Source organism: Vulpes lagopus, chromosome 19 (genome assembly GCF_018345385.1).
Source record: "Vulpes lagopus strain Blue_001 chromosome 19, ASM1834538v1, whole genome shotgun sequence".
Classification (NCBI taxonomy): Eukaryota; Metazoa; Chordata; class Mammalia; order Carnivora; family Canidae; genus Vulpes; species Vulpes lagopus.
In genome coordinates, this window is record NC_054842.1 from 31919481 (window position 1) to 31941104 (window position 21624).

Genomic DNA, 21624 nt, shown 5'->3' on the forward strand with positions numbered 1-21624 from the left:
GCATGGAGCCCGATGAGATGCTGGATCCCAGGACCCTGAGATCATGACCTGAGCTCAAATCAAGAGTCAGATCTTAACCTCTCTGAGGAGCACTCTGAGCTGCGGTGTATAGTGCCTGCAGGTAGGATGGATATTTGGATAACCCACCCACTGATTGCTGGGATTCTTAAGATTCCCTGTAGCATTTTTAAACTTTGGATAAATTCATAGATTAAAGGTTATCTACCTGTAGGCACTATACACCACAGCTCAGAGTGCTCCTCAGAGGGAGGCAGGTGAGAAATTAATACTCTTCTCACACCTGGCTTCTCTGTCTTTGCCCACTTTGGTCACTTGTTTCATGGGACATGTGTTAAGTAGTTGGGACATGTTAAACTCTGATAGTACAGAAAAATCAGAGTTAAAGGCATATGTTGAATCAGTCACATTCAAACACAGATGTGTTTGACAGTGTTTGTTTGAGCTTTTTGGCTCAAAGGGCCAAATATTCTGCATTCCTGAAAAATCCCAATTAGTTTCTCATTCTGGTATTTTCACATTGCACTTTGCTGCCACAAAAACTAGGTGGTGTACACTGTTGAGTGTAGATCTATCATTTCAAGATCTGAATTAGGAGACTGAAAGAAAACATTTTGTATCTGTATATTTTTCAAAAATATGTACAGGAAAAAGGAGCCAGGTGTTAGTTTCCTATAGGGGGAACATTCTCATGGAGATACTGTAAGGCCAAGTCAGTCCACTTCATTTCTTGTTCTTTAACAGATTCTGTGGTGCCACCGTTGTCCTGTTCAGGTTCAGGAAGCTCATTCTGCAAAGGTACAATGCACATTCAGAATGCTGGTACACTCTGCATTAACAACCCCCTTAAAACCAAGAGTACTTAGAATTCAAACCTGTGAGTTCGTAGAAACAGGCAGCATAATTGATACCAATATATCTTAAAGAAAGAACTAGGAGCAAGGGATGTGAGGCAATCTTATAAGTATTACTCAGACGTGCCCTGGTCTATCTCCGGTAGGGAATGATAGCATGATGATACTGGCACTTGTGCAAGAGGCAGTCTGGCAGAAGGACGAGAGCACAGGCTTTTGGAAGCCACTAGGATCCAAGCCCACAATACCGCCATTTGCTGGGTTACTTGGGCAAGGTATTTAACCCCTCGGACCCTTGTTTCCTGTTTGGCAATGAGAGGAAAAACCCATCACCTCATAGGACCGCTATGAAACTAAACGAGGTAATTGAGATCAAGTGCTCGCCACTGTGGGTGGCCATCCGATGCTCAAGGAAGAGCTGATGTTATTACTAGTGGCTAGGATCACTGAAAAGGCCCAATACCAAATCCTTTTTTGGGAAGCTGCTTTAATTTAATACATTTGCTGGAATATTCCTTAAGCACAAGAAATGTATTTAAAAAAAAAACTCCCCTGTACCCAACATGCCCAAATTATTATGGAGGTGAGCGGAGAGCACTGAAAATACAACATAACAGGTGAGACGCCCCCCCGTAGTGATGGAGCACAGCAACATTTCCCTAGTAAACATTTGCACAAATGTTGCACAAGCAACATTTCCCTAGTAAATGACCCTTTCATACCCTGACAGCAATGGTCATGGAATGGTAAGCCATGGACCACTTAGTATGGAATCTGACGTTTAGTGTTTTTTTTCAACTTGTAATTTAATTTACATATAACACTGTGTGAGATTAAGGTGTACGACTTGATGATTTGACATATATATATATATATACACACACACACTGTGAAATGATTATCAGGATAAGGCTAGGTAACACACCCAGCACCTCATATAATTAACCATGTTTTTACATGTGTGATGAGAACTTTCGGTAGTTTCCTTGTATTTTAAATTTATTACTACCAGGTTTCTGCTTTGTAGCAGAGTTTAATGATACCAATATATTTCTTTTCAATTATTTGAATTTACACTTTTTTTTGAGGGCAGCAAACTCAATATTGAGATTTTCAATTTCCCACTGACTCCAATGTGCAGTATATACGTTTTTCTCCTTTTAAATTATGTTCAATATATATAAAATGATTCACTTATAATATGTATACATATACCTGAACCATATACATTGTTTTCCAAACATAATACTGAGATTCAAACATATCTGTACAAATTGCAGAGAGCTATCATTTACTGTAAAGCAATCATACATTCAAACTTAAAGAGAAAGTTCGGTTCCAATAATTATTTACAGCTCACAAAGCACAAACAAGTCCTTAGTGCTCAATTATTTCATTCACAGGCAAGCAAGTTTACTTAATTTATCATATCCATGGTATGTGCTGTTTTAAAAATATTGAGAGAGAGAGAGAGAGAGAGAGAGAGAGCGCGCACGCATGAGTGCACATGTGCACAGACTGAGCACACTGAGCCTGGAGCCTCACATGGGGCTCGATCCCAGGATCCTGAGTTCATGACCTGAGCCAAAACCAAGAGTTGTACACTTAACCAACTGAGCCACCCAGGTACTCCACTGTGGTGTATGCTATAAAATAATACCTCTCATTTGGCCACTACTGTCTCTTATGCTAAATGCCAAAATGAAAAATATGTGTATGTGCTTAGAAACCAACACAAAGTATCATAAACACAATAATCAATTATGGTATCCTGCAAAATGGCCTCAATTCTTGGCAGCTACTCCTATGAAAAAGCCTATTTCCTCTTATTTCCCCAATTTCAGGTTGGGACTGGCCAAGTGACTTGCTTTGGCTAAAAGAGAACAACGACAATGTCCATGGACCCATTCTTGGCTAAGCTCCATGAAGCCTTACAGATCCTCTCCTGCTGCTCTTGAAACCCTGAGATGGCCATGTGCGGTGTAGGCTAGACTAATGGGTAATGAGACTTAGGCCTAATCACCTCATCATCCCAGCTGACCTGATATCTACCAGACATGTGAAAAGTCTCCCCATCCCCCAGGTGGCCTGCTGACTGCACAACACCAGCAAGTCCAGGAGGGATCAGCTAAGCTGGCAAAGGCTGGAAGACCCTCTCAGCTGAGACATAAAATCACGAGATAAACAGCTGTTGTTTTAAGTCACTGTTTTTTTTTTTTTTGGGGGGGGGGAGGTTGTTAGGCAGCAAGAAAAGCTAACTAGTACACATTGCCTTAGAATCACGAGGTAGAGGAAAAGACACAGAATAGCAAGATGGCCAGACTACAGCATGGATATCATCCCCTTCCACAGTAGTGGTACCCAAATCCTGCCATAAGCCTGTCCAGAATTCAGCAGTTCCCCTCCACTAGTATGCTTTTGTTCAGGCCCTGCTCCCCTGCCTATACCACTGTAATCGCTTCCTACCTGGCCCCTCTGCCCTGTCACTTGCCCCTTTCTCCATGGTACACATTCTCTAACAGTGTTTCTGAACAGATGTTCTAAAACTCAAATTTCGGCATAGCAGATTTCTATTTTGAAAACCACTCATTTCTAGTTATCCTCAGAATGAAGTCTAAGCATGGCATCAAATATTCCTCTCAAAATCTGGTCCAAGCCCACCTTTTCTGCCTACCTTGGGTGACAAATACATTCTCTATCCACAATGAATGTCTCACCGTCTCCCAAAGCCTTTCAAAACTCTGAGCCTTTGTACATCTGTCCCCTGTTGGAGTGCCCTCGTCCACCTCCACTAAATTTCTGTACTCCCTTATGATCAGCCTAATTATTACATCCTCTCTGAAGCCTTTCCTGATGCCCAACAGGCAATCAGCCACCTCCTTTCCTATGTAGCTATTCACAACCCCACTTATAACATTTATTATTATAATTACTTATTTATATGTGCTGCCTCTCTAGACCCCCAGGAACAGGAACTGTATCTTATGTTCACATAGTCTTATGGCACACAGTAGGCTTCAAAGAAATGCCTGTAAAATGAAAAAAAGTTTGTAAGACAGGATCTGGAGCCTTCACACAGACCTAGGTGTGAAGTTCAACTTATCAGCTATCAGGCTTTGCACACACTGCCCTACAGTTTCTTGCTGTAAAATGGGGATAACATCACTACCCTTGCAAGGGTGTTTCAAGGGTCAGAGATAATGTATGTCAAATTTTAACCTCAGTCCACATCATAAAACTAGTATTAAGTGGCAGCTAGAATTCTCATTGCATACTCTTTTGATGATTTTTCTAAACTTGAACTAAGCTGTGAATTATTATCTGATATGTGCATTATTTGTTGAACAGATTATCATCTCTTAGCCTTAAATGAAAACATGGGTGGTTGGAATTTTACTTCTCAGTAAATAGCAGCAGCAGTCTACTTGGAAGCTACGTTTTATTAACAGCTCTTCTCAGGGCACTTGGCATGCTCTGACGAAAAACAGTCCATGGAGCCTATTCTCCTTGTTGTTAGGCCTTTATGACATAAATAGGAGTTTAAATAAGCATTCACAAACGTACAACTTTTAGATCCTTTATTACAGGAGGTTCAACAAACTTCTTGCAGGAGAGTTCTCCAGAGATCAGGAAAGAAGAGAGTATCCTAGGACCCTTTCGGTCTAAATGCAAAAGAAAAGCCAGGTGTCCTCCAAACATTTTCCAGGAAAACTAGGATAGGTGTGTTTCAAGAATATGTCTCTAAAAATACCAAAAGATCAACCATAGACAGGCAAGTAAGAAATACAGTATAAATGCCATTACTTCTTGTTCCTCTCCATCTTTTGTACATTAAACTCTCATCATCTGGTTTACTAGCTCTGCTGTGGTGGACAGAACATGGCGCAGAAGTCTTGGGTCCAGTCCTGACGTGACCCCTAACTGAGTTCATCATATCAGCAATTTGGATCATATTTCTCTTCAAATAAAAATTCAAGTTACCCCCAATCTTCCCGAGTTAGAGGACTACATGGCTTTGATTTCTGCGCCCTGCGAGTTTATTTGTCCATTGACATCCTTCTACTAGGGCTCACCAGATCATACCTCTAACCCACCATCCTTGGCACAAATTATAGCCTACCAGTGGTATTGCAACATCCTCATATGGCAGCTTGTCTTCTCGCCAAGCATCGTCAATCAAATCCAAGATCCTTCCATCTCTCTGTACCTCACTGTCCATTCTCCTGCAGCTTTGATCTTGTCAGATCTGTAAGCCAAAGAGATTATTTCTTAAACATGACGACTCAGGAGGTGATGTAATCTACCATTAGGATTCCCCAGGCCTTTTAGCCTGGATGTGTCTTTTGGTGTAACATGACCCTGGGAAATGGGAGAGACTCCTCATCAATAGGATCACAGTCTCTCCCTACTGCCCATCCCCTCTCCTCTCATGGACGCTTTATAACATATACATGTATATATATATATATATATATATATATATATATACATGTATATGTGTATATGTATGTGTGTGTGTGTATATATATATATATACATATATATATATATGGCATAGCCCTGTTGACAGTGTCACAGTGTGACAGATGCCTTGTGTGCAAGGCCACAGTGTACCTACAATGTAGCTTTTCTCTCCTAATTTGCATATTCACCTTTCCCTGTTCAGGATGCCTTTCCCTGGTTCACAACCAAGTGTTCTCTGTCCCCTTTAGCCTTCTCTTGCACAATTTTTTACAAGTCTCCACCTGCTTTGGCTCTAGTATTAGCATTCTTAGGCACAGGAGCTAAATGAATGTACCAAGACAGTGAAATGGGCTACACAAAGTGACCAACTACAGAGCTGACAAAAATCCTCAGCTGTATTTGTAAAAGAAACTGCCTCCTTTAAAAAAATAGTGCCCCCCCACCCCCCATAAAATAAAATAGTGCCCAACACGAGTTCTGAAAGGAGCATCTCTAGGTGAACCATAGTAGAGGGACTCCTTGCTTCCCATTTCTGCTTCCCTTTGGGGTCCCTTCCTCTGATTTTTAATGTTGTATTCCCTTCAATGCCTGGACCAAGGGGTCAAAATGTTACTTAGCTCCTTGGCCATGGCTGATTCTCCCATTTTTTTTTTCCTCCTAAACAGCGGCAGCCAGCATGAAGGGTATGTCTGGATTCCCTGTTTCCTACTTTGGGTTCTGCTGCTTCATCATGAGTGAAGCACAGTACTAGGGGCACTCCCACCCGGCCACAAAGCAGCCATCCTGATGGTCTGGAACCTAATGGCACCAAAGACACTCCCAGTCACTCCTGGTTTCTGAGGCTACAAAACATTCATAAAAGGAACAATCTTTAAGGGTGGATTCCAACTCCTTCATATGGGCTGTGCTTGGCCCCCAAAATATGACTGCATGATGGCCCTAATGCCTGGGTCATTAACTACACAGTTTGGGGTGGGCTAAGTGTTTTTACCCCCATGGGAAAGAGCCAGGCGAAACTGAAGCAGAAGGGACCCAGCTATTTTCGGTCACCAGTGAAATAGCTGAGGCCTTGGTGTTTCGGTCAAGAATTAATCCAGTACTACCGAATGGATAACTCAAAGCAAGTAAAAGGATATTGCTTTTAGGAAATCTCCACACAGTTCCCGTTATATTTTTGGAATCCCTGTCCTACACAAACCCGTTTTCCTGCTGCCATTTCTTTGTCCCCTGGGATATCCTCCTTTTTCTTGTTGAACGGAACTAGCTAATTTCCCCCAGTCACGTACAGATTCCACCTTCTTGTAAAGTTCTTTCAAATCACTCCAGCTTCAGCATGCATTCTGCTTTTGAACGTTTCCTTCTGGTCTTTATGATCCATCTAACAAGCTGGGTTGTCTCTGTAACAGATTCTATCAGTGTCTACAACTACTGTGTGTCGATCCTGCAGCAAGGATCCAGTACAGTACGTCCTTTCCAAATTTGGCCTCCGGCTTTCTTCACTGTCCCTCTTCCAAATACCACTAACCCTGCTATACTTCCTTGGCTTTGCACTTAAAAGCCTCCCCACCCCACCACCACCCTCCCCCAATCACCAACTCAACACTGGTGTCAGCTCACCGGGTCAACAACTCATTTCCAGAGTCAGGCACTAAGGTGCCTTCACTGAATCTTCAGGGGCTGAAGAATGGAAACGATCAAGACCACAAAGATACAGATGCAGTGAAACGCCCGGACACCTGCACCCCGATGTTTCTAGCAGCAATGTCCACAATAGCCCAACTGTGGAAGGAGCCTCGGTGTCCATCGAAAGATGATGGATAGAGAAGATGTGGTTTATGTATACAATGGAATATTACTCAGCAATTAGAAACGACAAATACCCACCATTTGCTTCAACGTGGATGGAACTGGAGGGTATTATGCTGAGTGAAGTAAGTCAATCAGAGAAGGACAAACAGTGTATGTTCTCATTCATTTGGGGAATATGAATAATAGTGAAAGGGAATATAAAGGAAGGGAAAAGAAATGTTGGGAAATATCAGGAAGGGAGACAGAACCTGAAAGACTCCTAACTCTGGGAAACGAACTAGGGGTGGTGGAAGGGGAGGAGGGCGGGGGGTGGGGGATGAATGGGTGACGGGCACTGAGGGGGGCACTTGACGGGATGAGCACTGGGTGTTTTTCTGTATGTTGGTAAATTAAACACCAAAAAAAAAAAAAAAAAAAAAGACACGGCCACTGTCCCGAGCACGTGCCACACTCGACAGAATGAGACACCACTACCTTCCTTGAGGAACCTTCTCTTACACACGTGACAGCCCGGGGCCTACGGTGCTCCGTACAATGTTTCCAGCCAACCCCCCCCCACCGTGAGTCTACAAGGCTTGGCTCCCGGGTCATCTCCCGCAGGAGGTCGGTTCCTAGACCCGGGCAGGGCGCGGTCCTCGTCCCTCCTGGGGTCCCTCAGTTCCCTGGACACAGCGAGTGGTCCCAACGCGGAGCTCGTCACTTTCCCAGACCCGTGGTGCGTGTGTCCCCCGGAGCCGGGGCGCGTGTCATCCCGTTTCTGTGCTTTGCAGATCCGCAAGAAGGGGGTTAACGCGAACTAAGCGAGCCCGCCTTCCCCCGCGCTAGAAATGACCCTCGCGGGCCACCACCGGCCGTCCGCAAGCAGGGGGCCGCCCCGGTCCCCACTTCCGGCTGGAGATACCAAGTGTGGAAGCGGGGGAGGTCCGGAGCCGCCGCGCAAGTGCCTTTGCACCCTCCAGGGCGAGCGGTGGGGACAGTGGTTGTGAAGATGAAGTGAAGACATCGGCCTCCACTGACGGGAGCGGGGAGAGGCGACGCTGAGGAAGCAACGCGTCGTCGTCCCTCCAAAACCGGGACTAGGGGCGCGGGAAAGCCTTACCCGCACCGGACTCAGCGCCGCACCCGCTTCCACCGGAACTTCCACCACCCACCCCGCTCCTCTGAGGATCACGTGACCCGCGCGTTCCTGCGCTCTGATCCCCGGATGTGGGTGAGCCCATTTGCTAGGCGCGGAGGGGCGTCCTGGGAGGACGCTGCTTCAAGGAAGAAGTGAGGGGGCAGTGGGCGGAACGAACGTGCGGACGACGGAGGCGGACGGAGGCGGACGTCGGGGTCGGCGGTGACGCGCGTGCGCGCCCCCGGCCGGAGGTAACGGCGGGAAGGCTCGGGGGCGCGCGCGCGTGCGCAGCGGCCCAGTAACCGCATGTGCGCCCGGTGGACGGGCGAGGGGCGGGCGTGTCCTGGTGCGGAGGCAGCCCTGGCTGCCGCGGCGCCGCGGGCTGCCCGGCCGTATGGCCCGGGGCTGGCGTCCGCCGCCGCCCGCTGGCCACCGGGCCCGCCCTCGCCGGCCCGGCCCCGCCGCGGCGCCCCGCCCGTCGGCCTCGCCGCGTGTGCCCTGCGGACCCGCGAAGGCGGACGTGGCCTAGCGCGGCGCGGCGTGCGGGCCTGCCAGGTGGTCAGCCCCTCCCCCGAGGCCGGGCCGGCGGGAGGGCGGCGGGGGGGCCGAGCTGCCGCCGAGTCCTCGTCTTCCGCGGCGGAGCCAGCTGCGGGCCGCTCTTCCTTTGCAGAGGGACCCCCGGCACAGCCCTCCCGCCCAGGCTGCCAGATCTGGTTAGCTTCCCCGCGTTGTTGCGGCCCGGGCCCTGGCGGCACCGATGCCGATTCGCCTGGGGGCGGGGCGGGGGGCGCGAGCAGTTTTTTATTTTTATTTTTTATTTAAAAAAAAAATTTTTTTTTTTTTAGCTGTTTTTAAAAAGTGAGTTAATGTTCGTCCAAGAGGTACGGAAATGCAGGAATCGTGAAGGACTGAAGAAGTTGGGAAACCCTGAGTTTACCGATTGTTTCACATACATCAGGGGCGCGAAAGAAACGATCGAGGGCTTAAAAGGGACAATTCCTTAGGAGCACTTTATTTATTTATTTATTTATTTATTTATTTATTTTTAAAGATTTATTTGTTTGTTCATGAGAGACAGGCAGAGACACAAGCAGCGGGAGAAGCAGGCTCCATGCAGGGAGCCTGATGTGGGACTCGATCCCCGGTCCCCAGGATCACGCCCTGGGTCAAAGGCAGGCGCTGAACTGCTGAGCCACCCAGGCTGCCCCTTAGGGGCACTTAAAAAATTTTTTTTTTAAGATTCTACTTATTTATTCATTCATGATAGACATAGAGAGGCAGAGACACAGGCAGAGGGAGAAGCAGGCTCCATGCAGGGAGCCCGACGTGGGACTCGATCCCGGGTGTCCAGGATCAGGCCCTGGGCCACAGGCAGGCGCTGAACTGCTGAGCCACCCAGGGATCCCCCCTTAGGAGCACTTTAATCGTGAAGATACTTGAGGGCCCTAAGTCCAGGGCGCATACTGTCTTTCTTAACGTTCCTTACCAGCCTCAGAGTACAAACGAGTCCAAGGTCATTGACTAGTCTTGATTTGTGGTTAGAGTAGCCTTATTTGCAGAGAGCTAGTTTTCCTTGAACCTTTCATCCGATTCCTTAAATAATTTCACACTTAATAAAGAAGTATTATAGTGTAGGTACACTACGGTAATACAGAGTTCCCTAAGTGCTTGCATTCCATTTTATTTTATTCTATAGGCGCGAAGAGGAAGCCCTAGTAAGGACCATCAACTACATGTAACATCCACATATTCACATTTACACTTATTATAGCTGTAGCGTAATCATATAATAAACTTCTGTATTTTCTTACTTGGAAGTGCAGTGCCGCCTTTAGTTTGTAATCAGCTTCTTGCCCCTCTGGCTACACCGTTCTCAGTGATCAGTATAGTAGAAGTGAAATTCTCTTGGGTTACAGACTCGTAAACATTTAGACATTCACACTGCCCTTCAGTGCATGTAGGTTCAGGTTTTAAAAATTATTTGTAATAAATGTGTATGTTAAGTGTACTGTGCCATATTCCTCCCATTAGAAGGTAGAAGATCTTTGCTTTGTCCTTCCTTTTCTCACTTAACGTGGTAGTGGTGGCCAGCTGTGACAAGATCAGTAAACCACTCTATCAGAGTTCCCTACTTAAAAAAATAAGTCAACTTGATTTGAAATTCATCTGAAGCCAACATGAACAGGGATTGCAAGGATTTAATTTATTTTTATGTTAGGGTACCCCCCCCCCGCCCCCCGGCACCTAAATTTGCTTTTTCGGCTTTACAAAACCATAGTCCTGTCATCACACTTACAAAAATTTATGAAAATTCCATGATGTCGATATTCAGTCTGGGTTTAGATTTCCCCAAGTGTCCCTTAAGTGACTTTTTACAATTAGCTCTTTTGAAGCAAAATCCCATAGAGATTCACATGTTGCATTGGTTGATACATCGATTAAATCTTTTTAAATAGAGCGGTTCCCTTGTGTCCCTTGTCCCCCTTAATATTCTAGATTTAGCTGATTGCGTCTGCATGACATCCTTTTAACATGTACATCTTTTCCCTTTAAACCAGTAGTTAGATCTAGAATTGCACTGTCCACTATAGTAGCCACCAGCCAGCTGTAGCTATTAAATATTATCATGATATAAAACTAAAAATTCAGTTCCCTGGCTTCATTAGCCACATTTCAAGTGCCCAATGGTCACAAGTGCCTGATGGCTACCCTTTGAATGGTGCAGAAGTAAAATATTTCAATAATTGCAGAAAGTTCTGTTGAATAGCACTGATCTAGAAGATCCAATTTAACTTTAATTTTTTTGTGTGTGTGTGTGTGTGGGGGGGGGTTAGGACGATTTTCCAGGTGGTACAGTAGACAATCTATTGCATTATCAGAGAGGTATGAAATGTCTGAGTTGTCTCTCTTCTGTTAAGATTGAGCAATGTAATGGGTTCAAATATTGTTAGCCCAATCCATCCATTGTGAAATTCCCCATGAGCTTTTCACTTAATGGTGAAATCTTTTTTTACAGGTTTATATTGCCTATATTCATTATTGCATTATGGATTGCAGAATGGTGATTTTCCTACTCCTGCCATTCCTTCAGTATTTATTAGCTGGAAATCTTTTATGAGAAGAACTCTACCCCAGCAGCTATTTGACTGTCATCAGCTATTTGAAATATATTTTGTAGAGGAAAGGCAAGGAAAATGCTTAATTCTTTCCCTCTATTTTCAGACTACAGTAATGAGTTGGTGGCCTAGCAACCTCCAAAGGTAACCATGAGGGTTTTTGCCTTTTTTTTTTTTTTTAAATCATCATGGAGTTGAATATATTTAAACTGTTTCAACTTATTGCAGTCTTTTTTTTTTTTTTTTTAATACTCAAATTGTCTTGCCTTTGGTCAGTGGCTTCCCCTTTAAGTTGGTTCCTGTCCACCTTGTTATGATTAGTAGTCTTTGATAATCAGTTTACCTATTTTCTGGTAAAATATGTTCCTCCCTCATTTATACATTAATGGCCACCAAAATGCCCTGGCTCTTTTGAGTAGGAAGCAGTATTTAGAGACCACAGTCTAGGTGCTACAGGTGCTCTTATTGTTAGGTTGGTCAGTGGTTCTAGCATTCACAGTGGCCAGTTAGGAAATATATATAGTTTTAAACAAATATACAGAATTCACACTGATATTTACATTTTATTTTATTTTTTATTTGTTATTTTTAAAGATTTTATTTACTCATGAGAGAGAGAGAGAGGCAGAGACACAGGCAGAGGGAGAAGCAGGCTCCATACAAGGATTCTGATATGGGACTTGATTCCGGAACTCTGGCATCATGCCCTGAGCCAAAGGCAGATGCTCAACGGCTGAGCCACCCAGGAGCCCCTGATATTTACATTTTAATTTAGGTTTTTATATTTTTGTCTTGCTGAAAATGTTGAAACCCAATGTCATTAACGTAATTACTTTTAGTTATGTTATATATGTTGATTTCAAAGTAATAATAACAATATGATTCCTGACTAGTGTTTAGGATTTCTTTGCAGTTCTTTTTTTTTTTTTTTAATCTTTAGTGTAATCCCACTTGGGATACATACAGTTAAAATTATTGCATTTTAAAGACATATGAAATATTTCATTATATGATTAGTTTGTCACCTTGATAACCTAGTTGATTTGTTTCATTTTGTTTCCAATTTTTCCATACTGCCTTTTTTTTCCCATTTGGACTTGCTTTTATATGTAAAACATTGGCATAAAACCAGTAGTATAAAACACAGATATTCAGACAAGATTAGCTTTCATTCCTTTTTTCTCTACCCTAGTTCCCTTTCATATAGGTATCATATTTCCTAGCTTTGGGCTTATTCTTCCATAAAAATAAATGCATTATCTACTTGCTTTTCCCCCTAGTGACATATGCCTTGTAGATCCCTCCTAAGAAGTATGTTATCCGTTTTTACAGCTTCATAATATTCCATTGATGGATGAATTGTCCCTGTTGATAGGCATTTGTCCTCCTGTTGTATATAGTGCTGCACTGTGTGTCTTTGTTCATATGTGATTTTATATTTTTGCCAGTGTATATTGTGTATACACAATATATTTTGCCAGAGTATATTGTGTATTTTGCCAGAGTATATTGTGAAACCTTTTTGAGTTTGGTTAATCTAAATGTAAAAGAAAGGGTAACTTAGTATATATATTTTTAAAGATTTTATTTATTTATTTATTTATTTATTTATTTATTTATTTATTTATGACCGACACAAAGAGAGAGGCAGAGACATAGGCAGAGGGAGAAGCAGGCTCCTTTGAAGATCCTGATGTGGGACTCGATCCCAGGATCACAACCTGAGCCAAAGGCAGGTGCTCAACCACTGAGCCACCAATGTGTCCCCTAACTTGGTGTATTTGAAGTTTGTATTTCTCTTCTTGTGAGCCAGATAGAGCATCTTTTCATATGTTATGTTGTGTGTGTTTTATTTTAATTAATTTTAAGTTTTTATTTTGATTCCAGTGTTAATTCCAGTAAACATATAGTGTTATATAGTTTTAGGTGTACAATACAGTGATTCAAGACTTGCATACATTACTCAGTGCTCATCATGACAAGTGCACCCCTTAATCCCTGTGACCTATTTCGCCCATATCCCCATCCACTTCTCCCCTGGTACCATCAATTTATTCTCTATAGGTAGGGATCTCTTTCTTGGTTTGTCTCTCTCTCTTTTTTCCCTTTGCTCATTCATTTTGTTTCTTAAATATATGAGTCAAATCATATGGTATTTGACTTTCTCTGACTGACTTATTTCACTTAGTGTTATAGTCATTATACTCTCTAGCTCCATCCATGTCATTGCAAATGGCAAGATTTCATTCTCTTTTTATAGTTGAGTAATATTCCATTACATACCCACCAATATATAAACATACATATATGTATATAAATCCATAATGGGTATAATAATATAATATGTTTTCTTCTTTACCTATTCATCAATTGTTGGACACTTGGGCTGCTTCCATATCTTGGCTATTGTAAATAATGTTGATCTTTTCATATGTTTAAGGTCATTTGCATTTCTTTTTCTGTGAACTACTTGTTCACATCTTCTGCCCATTTTTCTATAGATTCCTTTATTACCCCCCTCAATTTTTGTTTTATTATTATTTTGTTGAAGATTTACTTATTTCAGAGAGAGCAAGCTTGGGAGAGGAGTGAGGGTGAAGGAGAGAAAAACTCAAGCAGATTCCATGCCAAGTGCAGAGCTGGACATGGGCCTTGATTCAAGACCCATGAGATCATGACCTGAACCAAACAAAACCAAGAGGCAGGCACTTAACTGACTGTACTACCCAGGCAGCCCTCCTCCCTCAATTTTCAGGAGCTTTTTATATATCTGGATAAAACTTTCAAATACTGTTGTTGTCTTTAGACTTTGCTTATGGTATTTTTCCCCTGAAAGAATATTGTAATCTATTCAGATTTCTCAGGCTTCTCCTTATTCTTTTTGGATTTTGAGTCATAAAACATATGATCAATGTTTTAGAACTTAAATATTGGGACGCCTGGGTGGCTCAGTGGTTCAGCATCTGCCTTCAGCTCAGGGCACGATCCTGGGATCTGGGATCCAGTTCCGCATCGGGCTCCTTGCGGGGAGCCTGCTTCTCCCTCTGCCTGTGTCTCTGCCCCTCTCTCTCTGTGTCTCTCATGAATAAATAAATAAATAATATTAAAAAATTATTATTTTGGAAAATTTCTTTGATACTTTATCTGTGATTTTTCCCCCCTTAAGTAGGAACTTTTCTGGCAATGGTAAATTATATTGATTGTTTATTGGAACAGCCATAGAACTTTGTAATCTTAGTGGTGCCAAGACAGGTAAGGAACAGAACATCATTATCCTCCTTTATTTTTATTTTTTTAAAGATGTATTTATTTATTTATTCATGATAGACATAGAGAGAGAGAGAGAGAGAGAGAGAGACAGAGACACAGGAGGAGGGAGAAGCAGGCTCCATGCTGGGAGCCCAACGTGGGACTCGATCTCGGAACCCCAGGATCATGCCCTGGGCCAAAGGCAGGCGCTAAACTGCTGAGCCACCCAGGGAAAAATTATCCCCCATTATCCTCCTTTAAATGAGACTTGATGAGTAGGCATATCCCTTCTATTAATACACATTTATTCATAGTTGTATCTAGAGTTTTTATTTTCTTCCTGTGTCTGATTTTGTGAGTAATTTGATCATGGGTTTATACTCTGAATATTTTTCCTGATCTGCAAAATGAAGAGGCTATTTTTTTTTTAAGATTTTACTTATTCATTTGAGAGAGAGAGAGAGAGAGCATGAGCAGGAGGAGAAGCAGAGGGAGAAGCAGACTCCCTGCTGAGCAGGGAGCCCAGCACAGAGTTCGATCCCAGGACCTGGACATCATGACCTGAGCTGAAGGCAGACGCTGAATTGACTGAGCTACCCTGGCACCCTGTAAAATGAAGAGGTTCAATTGGAGGCCTTCAGATCGTTTCTAGCTCTTAAATTCCAATAATCTAATGAATTTCAAAGCTTTGTGTATTATTAGATACCCTAACTGGAGTCTTTTCCCCCTAAGATTTAAAGTGTGTTTTCCCTGTTTCCCACCCTGTATTTCCTTTAACAGTCCTATTCTAGATGTCACTGATTTAAAACAGCCTTCATTCCAAAGGAGAGTTATAATTAATAACTTACAAGGAGAGTTACAACAACTTAACATTTGTTGATGTCTTGATTTAACTGCAGAAATGACAGTTGTAGAGCTACATTGTTTTTATTTTTATTTTTTTCTTGTGCTACACTGTTTTTATTTAATCACCTTAGCATTCTATGTTAGTGACAAGGAGTAGCAGATTATCAAACATTAAGTAAATTTGTATTTAATATTATGAACAAAGAATATCTAACTTTACATCAGTATCACATGGCACAGGCAAAAGAAGAAAGCAAAGTGACAGTAATACAGAGTTGAATGAGGCTTAGTTTTGGTTAGGAAGGAATCAGTGGTGTAGCTATGAGAAACTCACATGAGAAAAGTACACAGAAAATATGAGCCCTTGCTATTTACCTGATTCTAAGGAATGAGAACTGATGGTATTTGGCAGCTATTCAAACAGATAATGAAGATATTAGTAAAGAAACACATTACACGTCAGTAAGATTATTTTCTAGAGAGAATGTTGCTGGTCCCCCACCCGACCTCCCCATTTTTTTTTTTTTTTAACAGAGATCTCTTTATTAGTCTTAGACCATTATTTTTGCTTCTGAAATAGCAATCTCCCCAGATGTGGACTATTTTCACTATCGCGTTACTGCCATCTGGTGTCCATGGTGGGGAGTTCGCATTTTTTCCTATATCCAGACTTTTTTGGTTTGGTTTCATTTATTGCCAAGAAGACACTATTAAACCAAAAGAAAACATGAAGGCATTTTAAGATCTGGAATCCTCTATGATTTATAAAGATTGTACTTTAGTAGATTTATAAAGATTGTACATTAGTTGTGACTTGGGAGTCACACCGCCTATGTTTGATCCTAGGACTATAATGTTTAGTTCACTGTAGTCAACTTATTTAGCCTTCCAAGCTTCTGTTTCCTCAAAGTAATAGCGTCTGTCTTTTACAAGTGTTGTGAAGGATGAATTAGACAGTACGTACGAAGCAGAACAGTTAGGTACTCGGTGACTGTTGCCTTCTGTCAGAAACACATTGCTAATTTTGAACAATGTCCTCTAGAAAATATATTAATATATATTATCAAGTGTGTGTCACTAATATATATTGTTAAATATATTAATGTTTAAGAATGATATGACCTAAAGAAGTATAATTTTACTGATAATTTTGAATGACTGTAGTAGCACTGTCCTTAGGAATAGCACTTTGTTACAGATTTAATGACTATCCATATACAGTAGTCAAGAACATGCTACTTACAGCAGACATTTCATTGGCTCCTAGAATCCCATGAAACCTTGGAGATTATAGTTCATACCATTCATTTTACAGATGCAAAAACTGAAGTTCAAGAGCACAAAGCTACTTAGTTGCAGAGTAGGATTCTATTATGGGTTTTCTTCTACATGGTACTGTGGGAACTGTGCACTGCCTTGCGGCTCCCCAGAATAATAAGACGTGGAGTCTGGATTGTGCTATAATTGACCATACCTTGGTTTGAAAGAAAGTGGATTAAAACACGCAAATCTCTTTAGGTTTTTATTTTATTTAATGTCAGTATAATGTGAAGGATAAGCCAACTGGAGAAAAATGTCTCTGCCATATTTGTGCACAAATAGTTTAATACTCCTGTTAGTAACTTAATTTTTTTGTTTTGTTTTTTAAGATTTTATTTATTTGAGAGATAGAGTGGAAGCACAAGCAGGTAGAGGGGCAGACACGGAGTGGGGAGCCCAATGCTGGTCTCAATCCCAGAATCCTGGGATCATGACCTGAGCTGAAGGTAGACACTAAACCAACTGAGCCACCCACGCACCCCTCCTGTTAGTAACTTTAGAAATGGATGCAAATAGCATGCAGTGATTGTATTTTCCAGTCTTCCAGGACACCCTATCCTTGCCTCTGTCACTACTAGGTAATATTTTGGGTTAATTCTTTCTTTCCCATACTGGACTAATAATTCCTTGAAAAGAAACATGTCTTTCATCACTATGTGTCTGGTAGTACAACACTGAATTGATGATGAATCAATTGACGAAGGAATCCCCTTCTCAGAGCAATGTAATTTTTAGATGAGGCATTAGGACAAAGGGACAGAACCTTCCACCCAAGACTTTGAGAATTACTTAAAGACTAATTCAGGGCTGAGCCTTTGAAGGCTTAAGGAAAAAAGCAGTGTCTCAGGAGAGAGAAGTAGTTTGACAATGGTTAATATTGTGTAGAGGTGAGACATCACCGGCAGTTACTTCCAAATTTATGAGTAATCTTTTACCTCTCCTTCTCACCTCCTTTCTTTATGGTGTATCTTTCCCTTTCTATGCCAGTCTGTTCTGTCTTCTTTCTCTACTAGACTTTATGACCAGCTTGTACAGAGGGATAGGGAAAAGGGAGGGGAATTGTGAGAAGTTCAGCCAAAAGCATCTAAAATATGCCATACTGAAAGGCTACACTAAGCTGGAGCTGAGTAGGTGAACAAAATTAGATTTCTGCCCTTGAGGGTTGAATGGTAGGGAAAAAGAGTGTGCAAAAACCTTATTCCCAGTACAGTGTAACTCCTGTGAAAGAACTTGTTAAAGGCTAACAGTGGGGAAGTCCAGAGGAGGGAGGGAGGGCCTGTGCAGCTGCCTTTGAGCAGAGGGAGGATGTTCGAGGAAGCTTCTCGGGCCTGTCATCTGAAGGGCGCATGTAAGATCTCCATGAGAGACCAAGGAATTCAAGCTCAGGGCATTTAGTCTTTTTATAATATCTCTTAAAAAAAAAAAGATATACTTTTCCTCTGATGCATGTGACCCCTAATTATTTCCCCTCATTTTGTGAGATGCTTTGTGCCAGTGTCCCTCTGCTTCTAGTACCGCTGGTTCAAGGGGCACAGGAATGAGGTGTGATTTCTGTCACATGGGGAGAGTTATCAGCGGCAATTCAGATCATTGTAAGTTATTTTCTTTCAGCCTGAAATGTATTTGGTTTTAATATTTCTGGAAGTGATGTTCCTTGACTGCTTCTCTAGTCATCCTAAGAAGTGCTGTATTTTCTCATTGTTATTTGTTATTGTAGGCTTTCACTCAAATTCTTAGCTTTGTAAGTTGGAATGTTAGAACTTAAAAAATGAATTTTCTCCTGAATGACTTTTTTTTTTTTTTTTTGCTTTCCCAGTTGCCAAAACAAAGGGGATTTGGCGATGGAGGCTTTGTTGGAAGGAATACAAAATCGAGGACATGAAGGGTAAGTTCACTTTTGACCTTAAGCTTCTCACTGAGTTTATAAAGCATATCCTCCAAGTTATGCCTCTGACCATTGTGTGCTTTGGGTACAGAAGCAAAGGTGCTGAGTGTAACTTGGCTGATTATTGTCGTGTTGTGGACAGTATCTCTTTGGGGCATCGGCCTCATCTCAGCAGTGTGAAGCTGGCCGCTTGCTTTCATCCTACTCTTAGTTTTTTCCTCTTCAAAAGCAAAAGTAGAAGTTTAGAAGTTTTGTACACTAAGAATAAATGCTTTTATAAAGAGATACTTAAACCTTTGTAGCTATAGCTTTCTGTGGCCATTCCTGCAAACTTATTTGAATTCAGTAAATCTCTGTTTACTTCTTTTTTTGCCTCTCTGATATCTGGCATCTCCTACAACTGCGAAGGATATCAGTCAGTTTACAATAATAAGGTCAGTTGCAGTAAGTTTCTAATAATAATGTGGGAAGGAATAGTTGAAATAAATGTGGCTCAAGGATGATTTTCTTGAAACAGCTTCTAAAATTGTATTGTCATTTTCCCAATTGTTCACTTCCAGGGCTTTTATTTTGGTTAGCTAAGAATGTGACAGACTTGCCTAATTCTTCCTGAGAGCTTTCCTAAAACATTACAAAAGAGCTGCTTGTTGGTTGTGGAAGCCTCGCTCACAAGCCAGACTTAACCATCAGTCTTGTGTTTGACCAAATGACTTAGGCTTCAGGGTTGGCTGTTAGAAGAAGACAAAATATACAGTGGAATAAGTAATCACCTTAAGATGAACATTAAGAGGAAAAGCTCAGGGGTGCCAGGGTAGTTAGTTAAGCGTCTGCCTTTGGGTCAGGTCATGATCCCAGGATCCTGGGATTAAGCCCCACACCAGGCTCTCTGCTTAGCAGGGGTCTGCTTCTCCCTTTCCCTCTGTGCTCTTTCTCAGGTAAATAAATAAAATCCTTAAAAAAAGGAAAAGCTTAGAGATCCTTTTCTTTGCCTCTAACAATTTCTTTACTGACATCGTTCCACCTCAGGTGGGTTTACATCTGCTATATTTTTACATGGAAAATAGGAAAAGTCATGGGCATGTGTTCTTATTTACAGGGGATTTTTGACATCCTGTGAAGCAGAACTACAAGAGCTGATGAAACAGATCGACATAATGGTGGCTCATAAAAAATCTGAATGGGAAGGGCAGACACATGCTCTCGAAACTTGCCTGGACATCCGTGATCGAGAACTTAAGGCTCTTAGGGGTCAGCTGGATATGAAACACAAAGAGGTACAGCTGTTGAGTCACTCTTTTTTTTGATATCTTGACCTTCAGTTTTATATTAACTATGTGTCTTAAGTATTTAAGAAAGCATTTGTGTGTCAAGTTAGTTTCTATATTATCTTTTAATTCTAGTGGTTTCTTTTAGGAGAAAAATTAGTTGTGAAAACACATAAGAATATTAATATTTATTTCAAGTATCATGTTAGCTTGGTCACACGTAATACATAACTTCTTCAGGAAAATGTGAAGGTGTCAAATATCTTTGTATAACCCTCATCCTATACCATGCCCATGTTAATGTTGACTGAGTTTAATGAATGTTGTTTTTGGCCTCATTGTATGACTAGAGTAAAAAAGTTAAGCCCAGAATTCAATAATATGCCTCTTTGGGTATAATTGGATAGAAAATTCAGAAAACCCTTTAAAAATTTTTATTTGCCCTTATTGAAAATTAGGGGAAAAGAAAGAAAAGGGAAAAATAAAAATTACTTGCAATCTCACCATCACTAGTTATTGGTGATTTGAGGGAAAAGTTTGATAATATGCTGACTGATTTCTCATAGATTAGCTGGTATAGTAAAAAGAAGATCGTGGGATATTGGAAGGGAAGCAGAAAGCACTTCTCAGCCCAAGAATTGCTTCTAAATGTCCGGCATGAATTTCAGCATGAAGATTGGAAGAGTTGTAGGGAAGCACTGGTCTCAATCCCCACTCTGCTGGACTTTCCTACCAGTAGGATCACCACATATTAGTGCTGTTACTCAGCTTACTTAGGAACACACATATGCTAGTATAGTATGCACACTGACATTGTGATTCTTTTGATGATACTTACCAAGAGTATTTTAGAAATATTTCATGTAACAAGGAAAGAATTAGGCTTGATAAAATTTTTTTTTTTTTTTTTTTAAAGATTTTATTTATTTATTCATGAGAGACAGAGAGAGAGAGAGAGGCAGAGACACAGGCAGAGGGAGAAGCAAGCTCCATGCAGGAAGCCTGACGTGGAACTCCATCCCGGGTCTCCAGGATCATGCCCTGGGCTGAAGGTGGCACTAAACCACTGAGCCACCCAGGCTGCCCTGAATAAAAATGTTTTATGCTTGTCTCACTGGCTGACCATTTGCACTTTGAGTCAAAGCAGTACGGGGTAATATTGGCCATGTCAAAATCAGTTTTCTGTGAATGTCATTTGCTAACTGGAACTTATTTTAAAATTTGGGTAGACCTTTGAGAATGTATTTTAAAATTATACTTCATGTAGAATGTAGAAGGTGGTAAAAAGGTACCTGAAATGATAATCATATTTGATTTTTTTAAACATTTAGGTAATTTAGGTAGGGTCAGTGCTCCTTATCTGGTAAGCTACTTTAGCTACCACTTCTTTATTTCTCCTGGGGTAAAACAAAAGTAGTTTTAGTTAGTAAGTTAAAGTGATTATGGTTTCTTAGCTAAGAAAAACACCGTATGTATATATAGATATCTAAGTCATTTATTTTGTTAGAAACCCATTAAAGAAATTCCCATGTGTGTGATTATGAGAATATTTAGTCACTCTGAGGCTGTTTAAACTTATTCCTATAGCTTAGTTTTGATGTCAAGGGCATTACTGCCATTACTTAATACCTTAAAAAGAAATTAAAGGGATTGAATGGATAGGTTCCATGGTAAGGATCTG

At 41.5% G+C, this 21624-nt stretch overlaps 2 protein-coding genes across 11 annotated transcripts in view; one reads left to right on the forward strand and one right to left on the reverse strand.

Moving 5' to 3' along the window:
• Positions 1-626: 626 nt before the first annotated feature.
• Positions 627-8383, reverse strand: ANAPC13 (anaphase promoting complex subunit 13). Of its 2 annotated transcripts, none has more exons than XM_041734667.1 (3): positions 8245-8383; positions 4993-5118; positions 627-808 (listed from the first exon to the last, which is right to left on the reverse strand). In XM_041734667.1, exons 2-3 carry the CDS (start codon positions 5089-5091, stop codon positions 683-685), a joined length of 225 nt encoding a protein of 74 aa, XP_041590601.1. In that variant the 5' UTR covers positions 5092-5118; positions 8245-8383; the 3' UTR covers positions 627-682. The 2 variants fall into 2 exon arrangements, with proteins under 2 accessions (XP_041590601.1, XP_041590602.1); XM_041734668.1 differs by lacking the exon at positions 8245-8383 and adding an exon at positions 7620-7975.
• Positions 8041-21624, forward strand: part of CEP63 (centrosomal protein 63) — a 58668-nt gene continuing 45084 nt past the window's right edge. For 2 of the 9 annotated variants that reach the window (XM_041734658.1, XM_041734657.1), the window contains exons 1-3: positions 8946-8975; positions 18610-18678; positions 19775-19952. In XM_041734658.1, the coding sequence (XP_041590592.1) occupies positions 18635-18678; positions 19775-19952 (222 nt within the window). In that variant the 5' untranslated portion in view covers positions 8946-8975; positions 18610-18634. The other 7 variants (XM_041734662.1, XM_041734664.1, XM_041734663.1 and 4 more) reach the window with 7 other exon arrangements.